Source organism: Pseudomyrmex gracilis, unplaced genomic scaffold, assembly GCF_002006095.1.
Source record: "Pseudomyrmex gracilis isolate BER0280 unplaced genomic scaffold, ASM200609v1 scaffold_1316, whole genome shotgun sequence".
NCBI lineage: Eukaryota > Metazoa > Arthropoda > Insecta > Hymenoptera > Formicidae > Pseudomyrmex > Pseudomyrmex gracilis.
Window position 1 is genome coordinate 1,785 of NW_018021900.1, and position 11,379 is coordinate 13,163.

At 42.7% G+C, this 11,379-nt stretch overlaps 1 protein-coding gene across 1 annotated transcript; it reads left to right on the forward strand.

Moving 5' to 3' along the window:
- The first annotated feature begins 7,433 nt into the window (after positions 1-7,433).
- LOC109862048 lies at positions 7,434-8,619 on the forward strand. Its single transcript, XM_020441942.1, has 2 exons — positions 7,434-8,268; positions 8,393-8,619. The coding sequence occupies exons 1-2, from the start codon at positions 7,434-7,436 to the stop codon at positions 8,617-8,619; spliced, it is 1,062 nt and encodes a 353-aa protein (XP_020297531.1).
- The last annotated feature ends 2,760 nt before the right edge of the window (positions 8,620-11,379 follow it).

Here is an 11,379-nt window from a genome sequence, read left to right on the forward strand (position 1 = left end):
AATAGAAAAAAATGGTTCAGGACTTTTCGACTCAGAATAATCCCTTCTACCTGCCTACGAGCGGTTATACGGTCATTATCAGACACCCTGTATATGTATACATTTATATAATAGAACATTTCAGCATAACATCCTGCAAAGCGGCTCGTATGATCTTATTCTTATTCATTTCTTAGATATTATTATAATTAATTTAACTCAAGGTTGTTGTTAAAACTTCATTTAATCGTTTTATTGATGTCATATTGAAATTCAATATATATAAGTTGATATATGACGTCAACGCGACATCTAAATGACGTCATATCGGCGACGTCAACTTTTGGTATTGTAAATGACGTCAAAATAACATACCATTTATGTTACTTAACATCGTAGTCATCAAATTGCTTCATAATCACGTCATTATCACGTGAGCTTGCTTGCTGGGATGTGGTTGTTTTAAATTGCAATTTCAAATCTAAAGATTTCGAGGAAAGATAAGGAGCGAAATAAAAAGGCGCCTCGAGTTCGGGAGCGAGTCACAAGTCATTTTGATCGCGAGCAGTCGAAATCGCAAGTCGTATAGATCGCAAGCCGTATAGATCGCAAGCCGTATAGATAATAAGTCGTTGTCATCGTCGTTTTTTGAAATGTTTAACGGAGTGGACATGACGTGCATTTTACACCTGTCGGTCATAGAGTTGAAAAAACATTCCAAAGAGGATTCTTCTAGAAGTGTTCGATAATTATGTGGAGCTTTTGTGAGACCAATTGCCTGAGCATTTGAAGAAAGACCCCGAGGTGCAGCTGTATTGTAGATGTCTCGAGCATTACAATCAATCGGGAGACTACGACCACATTGATGGACCAGCCCCGCTGAAAAGATATTGTCGCGTGTGTATTGCGAAAGCCAAGATGGAAAATCAACAATGAATCGGATCAGACAACCAAAATCGCAAACATGAACGACCACGAACCGTTCAAAGAAGAGGCCGCGCTCCTCAACACGTTGGATAATTACATCTCGTGGGAGGAACGGTGCTACAAACGTCTAGAAACGCTGAAAGAAAAGTGCCGAAGAAAACGCCCGCGACTGTCCACAGGTGTGATAAATTGGCACGTCGCTCGAATCTCGCGACTCAAAGGTCTGCGCGCGGTTCTTCGCGAACGATTCGCGCACGTGGGTACGGGTGTCGAGAACGTGGAACTCGCATGGATCAAAGTCGAGACAGCGTTTAACCCTTAACGGACGAGAGGCGACTCTCAGTCGCCACTGTGTTTCGCGCGGCAGGACGAGTGGCGAGTGAGAGGCGACACGCGGTGTCGCCTATAACGTTTTTATGAGATAATTTATATGTAAGATCATTTTATTATACTATGTAAGTCACTCAACACATTCGCAAAAATCGCTTCGTCCTGCTACCTCACCCGGTCGAAAAAGTCGTCGTCCGTTAAGGGTTAAAAATCGTTTGGTGACTGGCATCGTGGTGAACAAGTCATTCATCGAACCCCGTCGATTTCTCGAAGCCGCTAGAGACACGGTGCTCGCGCGCGTTCATCGAGCAATCGCGCGGCACGCTAGTGTGAAAGTGACAGTGTTCAGCGGGAAGTTTGTAGCGGGTGAAAAAACGAGTGTAAAATCGTTTAATACGCGCAATCGCGGACTCTATCTCTAGTCGGATCTGCACTAGTGGTACGATCAAGACGTAATGGATGCAACAATGACCGCTCTGGAAGAGTTCCAGAAACGCGACAGCGGCTGGACGTTGACGCAAATACTGAACCTCACAGTGAATGTGAACAATCACAATCCAGTGCACGCGGAATGTCAGGTTAAAATACCGCGTGAGGTTCAGCTCAAACGCGCGGTAGTGAACGTACAATCGCAGGACAATGCGTGTTTTGCGTGGACAGTGGTCGCCGCGTTGTATCCTAGTGCCAAAAACTCAAATCGACCGTCGCAGTATCCCGCGTACGCAAGTGTGTTGAACCTTGATGGAATAGAATTTTCAATGACATTGCACCAAGTCGCGCGTTTCAAACGCAACAACAACGTATCCGTAAACGTGTTTACGGCAGCGGAACAGAGACACAGATACGTGCCGCTGCATCTCACGTCGAACAAGAAGCATGTGAATCTGTTGTATGTTTCCGATCAACACGATGGACACGTGGGACACTTCGCGTGGATAAAAAATGTATCGCGATTAGTCAACTTACAATTGAGCAAAATGAAGATAGCACAGTACATATGTGACCGGTAAGTACAAAACGATTAGTGCAACAGTAACAACAATGTTGAATAAAAGTGATCTTTTAAATTGTGAAATGGTGAATTTGTTAATCAATGTTGTGTATTGTATTGTAACGGAGCCGCCGTGTAACGCGCGGCTTGCCCGGCCTTCCGTCTGCCGGACAGCTCGGTCAGACCAGGATTCGGATGAGGGGAAGGAAGAGATTGCGACACGTTCGGTTTAATGCTGAAATGTACTGAGTCTATATTCTAATAAATGAGAGAGTATTTACAAAGGTAGTTATGCAAGGTATTACACCCTCACAGTGTATCTCTGCGGATCGCGGCTGTGATTGGTGCGCGCGGACTTCGCGTCTCGGACGCTAATTATGCCGGTATCTGGTCAGGTTGGTGACTTACAAGCTAAGAGGGAGAAACGCGAATATGTACAGACGGCAGGATTCTTCGCAACTACGGAAACGCAAGTACGCGTATCGGTGGGGAATGTCGGTTTCGCGGTGCGCGAATGCGAAGTGTCGCAGCACGACGTGGTGCGCACAGTCGGCGGTCGGTCTGCTACCCAGTAGCGAGAGATGGTTTCCGGCGCCGTGAGAACGGCGATTCTGGTGAGCCGTGAGAACGGTTATCGGTGAGCTGTGAGAACGACTTACGGTGAGCAGTGTGCCCAGTTTTGACTCTCTTGCAGCAAGTGGAGGGAATACGCACACAGGCGAGTAGTCGTGTACGTGTGCGCTCGACGCTTCGGCCGTCTTTGGGCGATAGAACAGAAAAGAGATATGTCTACTGTCTCTTTCTTTCGACATAGCTATACCGTACGCGGCTAGCGTGAGCGGCTAAGACTCGCGCTAGCAGCTGTTTATCATTTTTCGCTATTTGTCCTCGTTCTTGCACTTATTACTTACAGAAACATTTCGATTAAATAAAAAAATATTAACACCATAATATAATAATTAGAAAAATGAAACATATGAGAAGCATAAATGAAAAGTGAAAAATATAAATCTACTCTTGGCCAATATGTACGTCTTTTTGTTTTAAACAAAAAAAGGAAAGTATACTTAAGTATACATTTAACAATAGTATTGTTAATATAAAATACATAGAGATAAAAATATATGTAAACAATTAAATCTTTTTGAAGCTTGAGAAGTTACTAAACAAAATATATCGTACGAGCCGATCGCAGGATGTTACGGAAAAATGCGTGTATATATATATATATATATACACCCCCGAATGGGTTCCCACCTTGTAGTAGCTTCGAGGCGGGAGCTCGGGGCTCGCGGAGCGCTCGGTGCGCACGTGGTCTAGCCGTCTCGCAGTAACTACACGGAACGTTATTTTGTTCCCAGCATGTGCTGGTGGCGGCGTGGCCGGGCATTGATCGTCAGCTCCTCTCTGGACGCTGGCGGATCTGCCTGGTCGTGTCGTCACAATGGAAGTGTAATCTGACGGGACAACAATTGACCACAAAAAGTGAGCATCTGGTGTCCTGGGCTGTGGGCTCTCGCGCCGGAGCGTGTGGTTGGGCTTCAGGTCGCGGGTGGTGGTCATCCGCTCAGGGATGGGCCCGTCTGTGACCAACTAAGAGGAACCCCCCAAGTTAAGGTGGGAGCGACCGTGCCGAGAGCTGCGTGGCGCAAAGAAAGTTGCGTCGTAAACGGTGTCTCCTGAATACCGGGCGAAATCCAGGAGTACGAAGCCAAGCCCCAGCCATTCGCGGCTCTGGCTGGGTGAGACCGCACGACCGCGATACTCGTGGGAACACAAATGATTGAAAACAGAAATAAAATCACTCCCAAATCAGTCCCCAAAAGCAAAGCCTCCTGTGGAGGCAAACGCCCAGGGGAATCTTGCAGTGCGTGAGCGGGCTCAGAAGCCCCAAAATACCGCATTAAATATAGCGGGGCCGCTAGGCGCCGTTATAATAAAGAGATGCTAGCCGGGGAGAGTGGGGCCAATAAGACCCCCTCTACCCCCGCAGTCTTTTGCTTAAAAGGTGGAGGATGGACGGGCTTTGGGTGGCGCGGCAAAGCGCGCCAGGCCGGAGCACGTTACTCCCAGCCCCTCAGAAAATCGCCAGGGCAAGAGACCCAAAAATGTAGGGTCGTATGCACAGGCGACAAAAGGTCTTGTCAGGATGGCCCTCGTACTAGAAGACTACCCTGACAAAAAAATGGGAGCCGGTGAGGTGGGTGAGATCAGAAAACTGATCAGGTCTGTCATCCTCGGCATGTCTGAGAATGACAAAGCCCCCACTTTCACTGGTTCCTGGGAGAGGGATGGCGCACTCATGGTTGTGTGCGCCAACAAAGAATCGGCGAAGTGGCTTAAGGTCCACTTCTCCGATTTAAAAGTCAGGGGAACTTCTCTGTGTGTGCTGCCGGGTGGTGAGCTACCTAAACGTCATCGGATGGTGGTGCATGTGGACCCTGAAGTAGGAGTTAAGGAGGCTTTAAAGCTCATTAACCAGCAAAACACAGGATTGGCAACCAGCGATTGGGTCGTCATCAGGGGGACGTATAGGAGGGACGCTACGAGCGCCCACTTCTCCTGTCTGGTTGGCAACTCGGTGTTGGAACCCTTGAAGCACTGTGGCTTCAGGCCTTTCTTCGGTCTCGGCCGGGCCACCGTTAGGTTGGCAGGACGAGAGCGTGGGGAGGCGACGGAGAAGGAGATAGAGTCGGAAGGTGTCGGGACTGCCTAAAAATGGCTTCTCTCGGCATCCAAATGATCCAGATTAACAGCAAGAGTGCCTCGGTTATCCTAGCCAGGAGCATGGCTGTGATGCATACAAGTATTGCACTAGTTCAAGAACCATGGATTGTAAATGGTGCAGTAAAGGGACTGAGTGGGTGCGGCTGCTTATACAAAGCACACTCAGAAAATAGAGTAAGATCGTGCATTTTAGTAAAAAGACTGAATGCTATCTTTCTGCCACAGCTCAGCAGCGAGGACCTCACAGTCATCAAGGTAAGAGTGAAGCTAGCCGAGGAAAAGGACATGGAAGTATTAATAGGGTCAGTTTATATGCCCTATGACTCCACGAATCCACCACCACATGAAGAGGTAAAAAACCTGGCCTATGCGGAAGCCAGGGGGCTCGAACTTCTGCTGGGTTGCGATGCGAACTCCCACCATGTAGGATGAGGAAGCACAGACACCAACCTGCGGGGTCTCCACAACTACCTAATGGGCACAGGATTAACCATTCTCAACAGAGGAAACGAGCCGACATTCCTGGACTCCAGAAGACAGGAAGTCATTGATATTACGGTATGTACAGAGAGAGTGGCGAGTTTGGTGAGGAACTGGAGGGTATCAAATGAGCCCTCTGGGTCGGACCACAGACATATACGCCTCACTCTCCAACAAATACCGCAAATCAGCTGGGTTCGGAACCCACGGAAAACTAACTGGGAAGGGAAGCTTTAGGGTTGACCTTAAGGCCCAGTTTGCTATGGCCCCAATCAGTTTCAGAACCAAAAATAATCTGGAAAACGCGGCGGACTTTTTAAAAAACGCCATTATAAACACCTTTGAATTAAACTGCTCACCAAAACCCAGGAATCCGGTAAACAAGATCTACTGGTGGAATAAAAAGCTCGATAAGCTCAGGTTGGAAACAAGAAAAAAATTCAACAAAGCGAAAAGAACAGGACTTGCAGTACACTGGGAGGCCTTTAGAAGCTCCCAACGAAAGTACAGCAAAGAGATTAAGAAATCAAAGTGCAAAAACTGAAGACGTTTCTGTGAAAGTATTGAGAGCGCTCCGGAGGCATCCAGGCTTCACAGAATCCTCAGTTTGGATTACCGTCTCCAATTAGGCTGTTTCAAGCTCCCAACGGGAAATGTCACTGAGGAGGCAATGGACACATTGAAACATTTAATGGAAGTCCACTTCCCAGGTTTTGATCATAATATACAACCCTGCCGACCGAAGCCTAGGGAATATAAACCCAAGGACTGGCGTCCGGCAGCTGAGGTTATTTTTCCAAAGGGAGTTGAATGGGCTGTTAAGACCTTTTCTCCCTATAAATCACCTAGACCGGATGGAATCTACCCGGTTTTTCTTCAAGAGGGGCTGGGGGTTCTCACAGGTCCACTCAAAAAAATCTTCAGGGCTAGCATAGCTCTAAGACACGTCCCTCAGGCTTAGGGTGGTACAAGAGTAGTCTTTATACCCAAGCCTGATAGAAATGGCCATATAACAGCCAAAGACTTCAGACCGATCAGTCTCACTTTCTTTGTACTGAAAACACTGAAGAGACTGGTCGATAGATATTTGAAAATCGGCCCTTTGCTAGTACATCCGCTGTCTCCGGCTCAGTATGCCTACAGGGAGGGCAAATCAACAGATACTGCCTTGCACCATCTCGTGGGCGGAGTCGAAGTGCAGTTGGAAGCAAAGGGATATGCCCTGGGCGTTTTTCTGGACATTGAGAGAGTTTTCGATAGCACCTCATATGATGTCATCAGAGAAGCAATGACCAGGCATCATATTCCCGCTGCTCTAGCAGACTGGACACAAAGCACGCTAACAGGAAGAACTCTGATTGCCAATCATGGGGACTCAAGTGTGCATGGTTTCCCCGCTAAAGGATGCCCGCAGGGAAGAATTTTATTTCCTTTGCTCTAGTGTCTGGTTGCGGATGAACTTCTATGAGAATTACAGAAGAAAGGCTTCCTTTTCTCTGGCTACGCTGATGACGTGGCCATTATAGTGCGCGGTAGTTTTCTTTCAATACTTAAGGAGACTATGCAGAAATCCCTTAAGATCACGCAGGACTGATGTCAATCAAAAGGACTTAGGGTTAATCCATCAAAGACCAAGTCTATGATTTTCACCAGGAAATACAAACCTGAAGCCATTGAACCGCTTAGACTCTGGCGAGAAGATATAGAATATGTCCAGTCAGTAAAATATTTGGGAGTCCACTTAGACACCAAACTAAAGTGGAAAACACATATTGATATAAAAAGATCTAAATTCTACGCCTCATACTGGGCGTGTAGAAGAGCAATGGGAAAATCCTGAGGTATTAAACTAAATACTGTCCTATGGATATACAAAGCGGTATTTGTATCGAGGTTAACATATGCTGCTGTTGTTTGGTGGCCCAGAGTAGAAAAGATGGAGTCAAAGGACTTACAAAAAAGCTTACAAGGTAATTACTTGAGGGCTGCGGTAGGGACTATGAGAACCACACCAACAGAAGCGCTGGAAGTGGCACTCTGCATTCCACCTCTAAGATTGACTGTCATCAGCGCTGCCAAACTCACAGCATATAGACTAAGGTGTCAGGGGGAGTGGAGAGATTTCGGAGTAGGTCATACCAGGCTCGAGTTTCTTCACAAACCTCCCTTTACCTTAAAGCAAAACAGAATATTCAGAATACGCCAAGTGGACAAAGCGTTCTCTATAAACTTGACCACCAGGGCGGACTGGAAAAACAAAAATCTTCAGATGCAGCCGGGCACTCATGCATGGTTTACTGATGGATCTGGAGCAAACGGCTGCTATGGAGCAGGCATCTACTGTCCAGGATCAAATCACAAAGAGTGTTTCTCTCTGGGTAAATTGGCCACGGTCTTTCAAGCGAAAGTCCTGGCCATTCTGGAATGTGTAAGACTCCTACTCTCAAGAGAGACGAAAACCAGGAGATTCAATATCTATACGGATAGCAAAGCAATCATAGGAGCTCTTGCTAAAACTACCACTGAATCTTCAGTAGTTTGGGACTGTATTAAAGCTCTAAACAGATTGGGCGAGCGAAACAACATCACGCTTGTCTGGGTACCTGGCCACCAAGGTATCCAAGGCAATGAAGTGGCTGATAGTCTGGCAAAACTGCGTACCTTAGAGGAACCAGTCTGCCAGATAGTTGGAGTACCCTTTGCAACAGGGAAAAACCATATCAAGGACTGGCTGAAAAGGGAGCACAGAATCTCGTGGGAGATACTGAAGAGCTGCCGCCAAGCTAAGGCCCTGATGACTCAGCCATTGCCAGGTAGAACAAAGGAACTACTGAGTAAGTACAATGAGATCTAGGTGACACTAAGGGTCTTGATAGCCCCCCGCTCATTCTTATCTATTTATCTATCTAAGTACAATGAGTAAGTACAGACAAAGACTGTGTATTGGTCTTCTCACAGGGCATTGGGCCTTCAAGGCACATCTATTCAACTTAAGCCTAGTTGAGGAGAGTAATTGCAGATTTTGCGGCAAAGAGAGGGAGGACAGCGTGTACATATTGTGTCGCTGCCCGTCTCTAGTACTCAAGAGATTCAGATTTTTGGGCTCCATGTTTGTGGAGCCCGAGGACCTAAAAATAATTAAAATCGGCCATCTGTGTAGCCTGGCAGCAAATGCCGGGTTTTAGCAGCTTGGTCGATAAACAACTAGCGGGAGTCGCAGAGGATCTTATAGATCTAGGTGACAATAAGGTCTCACAAGCCCCCCGCTCCTCGTTATCTATCTATCTATCTATATATATATATATATAGATATTTGTTTGCGTGTAAATTTTTACACATGAGGTTTTTGAATTGAATTTCACTTCTTAAATTCATATAGGATGCTACCAGTAATCGATTCTACGTTGTCTTTGTAAAACCTCAGTTTACTTTATTTTTAATACCGGAATGACTTATATAAATAAAGAGCAACTGTCGTTATATAACTTAAATATGGTATACTACTCAATGTTTCAAGATAACATAACGAATTGTAATTCTGATATTTGTAGCTTTTGTATTAACATTCAAAACTGTTTTTCAGGTTTGAACCGCGTTACTGTCATTATTATATGTATTAACGCGGTTTAAACCTGAAAAATTACTGAATGTTAATAACGAATTGTATGTTGGTGTAAAAAATACAAATGGTTAGAAATATTTTATTACTAAACAAGTCACTTTACACATTTTAAAATTTGTAACATAATTAACAATGTATATATATATATATATTTATTTGTTTACTTATTATGATTTATATTTTTTAGTTTACATTTTATATTTTATATTTATATATATATATATATATATATATTTATTTGTTTATTTAGATTTATTTTTTTTATATTTATACATATATATATTTATTTATAGATGCACTTTAATTTCTTAAATAGTTGTGTTTTGACTTTTGTTGTCAATTGTAACTCGTGTAAAGTGACTCTAAAATAATCATAACACTCTCTATGTATTGCGTGTCTCTTTTTATGTTGTATTTTTTTTCTTATCCCAGACACCATAGACCTGCAAAATACGTCCTAAAAACATCCGGACAATGTGCTATTTTTAAAGACGCATTTTGAATGTTTTTAAGATGTCACTTGAAAGTTTGTGCTAACCGAAATTTTTTTTCAGTTTTCTTTATCTCTTCTATTTGTTCTTTCCTTATCTATTTTTCCTTCTTTTTTATCTTCTTTTTCCATCTATCTTTTCTACTTCTGTATTTTGTATTTAAGCTTTTACCTGTTCTGTTCTATCTATATTCTTTTTGGAAATACATAACATTGGGTTTGTAAATAGTATATTAATTTTTATATATTTGTATTTAATTCTATTTTTATTGAAATATTGTTTTATACTATAACATATAGAATTATTTCAATTATTTTAGTTATTATTATTTGTATGTTAAAAACGTATATATAAACATTTATTACAATATTGAACAAAACAAATATTTTACATTGTTTTTGACGGACGAAACCACCATCTTCTTGCAGTTTCCGTTGAGCAACAATGTGTACGTAGTTAATTTCTAAAACTTAAATACAATCAAATTCTTATTGTAAGAATACTTTTTTCTTTTAATGTATATTATATGTAAGTGCAAGTGCAAAGTAAAAAATATGTTAACAGAATACTTTTTACGTAACAAGCACCATTAAAATATATTTTTATCTCTATGTATTTTATATTAACAATACTATTGTTAAATGTATACTTAAGTACACTTTCCTTTTTTTGTTTAAAACAAAAAGACGTACATATTGGCCAAGAGTGGATTTATATTTTTCACTTTTTATTTATGCTTCTCATATGTTTCATTTTTCTAATTATTTTTTTATGGTGTTAATATTTTTTTATTTAATCGAAATGTTTCTGTAAGTAATAAGTGCAAGAACGAAGACAAACGGCGAAAAATGATAAACAGCTGCTAGCGACTAGCCACGTACGCTATAGGTATGTCGAAAGAAAGAGACAGTAGACATACCTCTGTTCTCTTTTACCGCCCGAAGACGGCTGAAGCATCAAGCGCACACGTACACGGCTGCTCGCCTGTGTGCGTATCCTTTCCACTTGCTGCAGCGTGCTGTAAGAGAGTCAAAACTGAGCACTAGGGATGGGCGATGTTAAAAAAAAGCATCGACATTCAAATAATCGATTTNAAAAAGTAACGATTTTTTTAAATCGATTATATCTGAAAAATATCGATAATAATCGATTATTTTTTATTGTTTAATATTAAATTAATAATGCTCACAATTGAACTAAACATTGAAGATCAAAATTGACCAGTCAAGAACACAGTTTAATATAGTACAGGCGCAGATAAATACGTTCTGTCAGGATAAAAGTAATCTGAATCTTCTATTTATGTATGCTATGAGTTTTATAATTTTTGTATTTAATAAATGTAGTAACTGAATGTTAGTAATTGAAAATGAAAATAATCATTAAATGCTAGTTGCAAATACTGAGCAGTAATCTGCACCACTACAAATTGTGTATCTGCACCAATCAGATATCGCAACATCGCATCAGTGTGTTAAGGTCTATTTACATATGACACAGATACGAGTCTTAAGTTGCAAGTCTTGCGAAACTTACCAATCACGTTGGCCGCTTTACTGATTTGATCAATGTGATTGGTCAATTCCGCAAGACCTGTGGCCTGCGACTCGCATCTGCGTTTTATATGTAGATAATACTGTTGTGCGCCAATTTTTGTAAAGTAAAGGTTAAGAAAGGTGAGGCCATTGAGCAATGTGATGAAACATCACTGTCATTGCTCAATGACCTGGGCAGGTTGCAGAAAGGTAGCAGTTCTAGGAAGAACTGCTGGTTGCCACCGGGTGCGACACATCGCCGCATTGTCCGAAGTGCAACGCAGCATGTGTCGACAC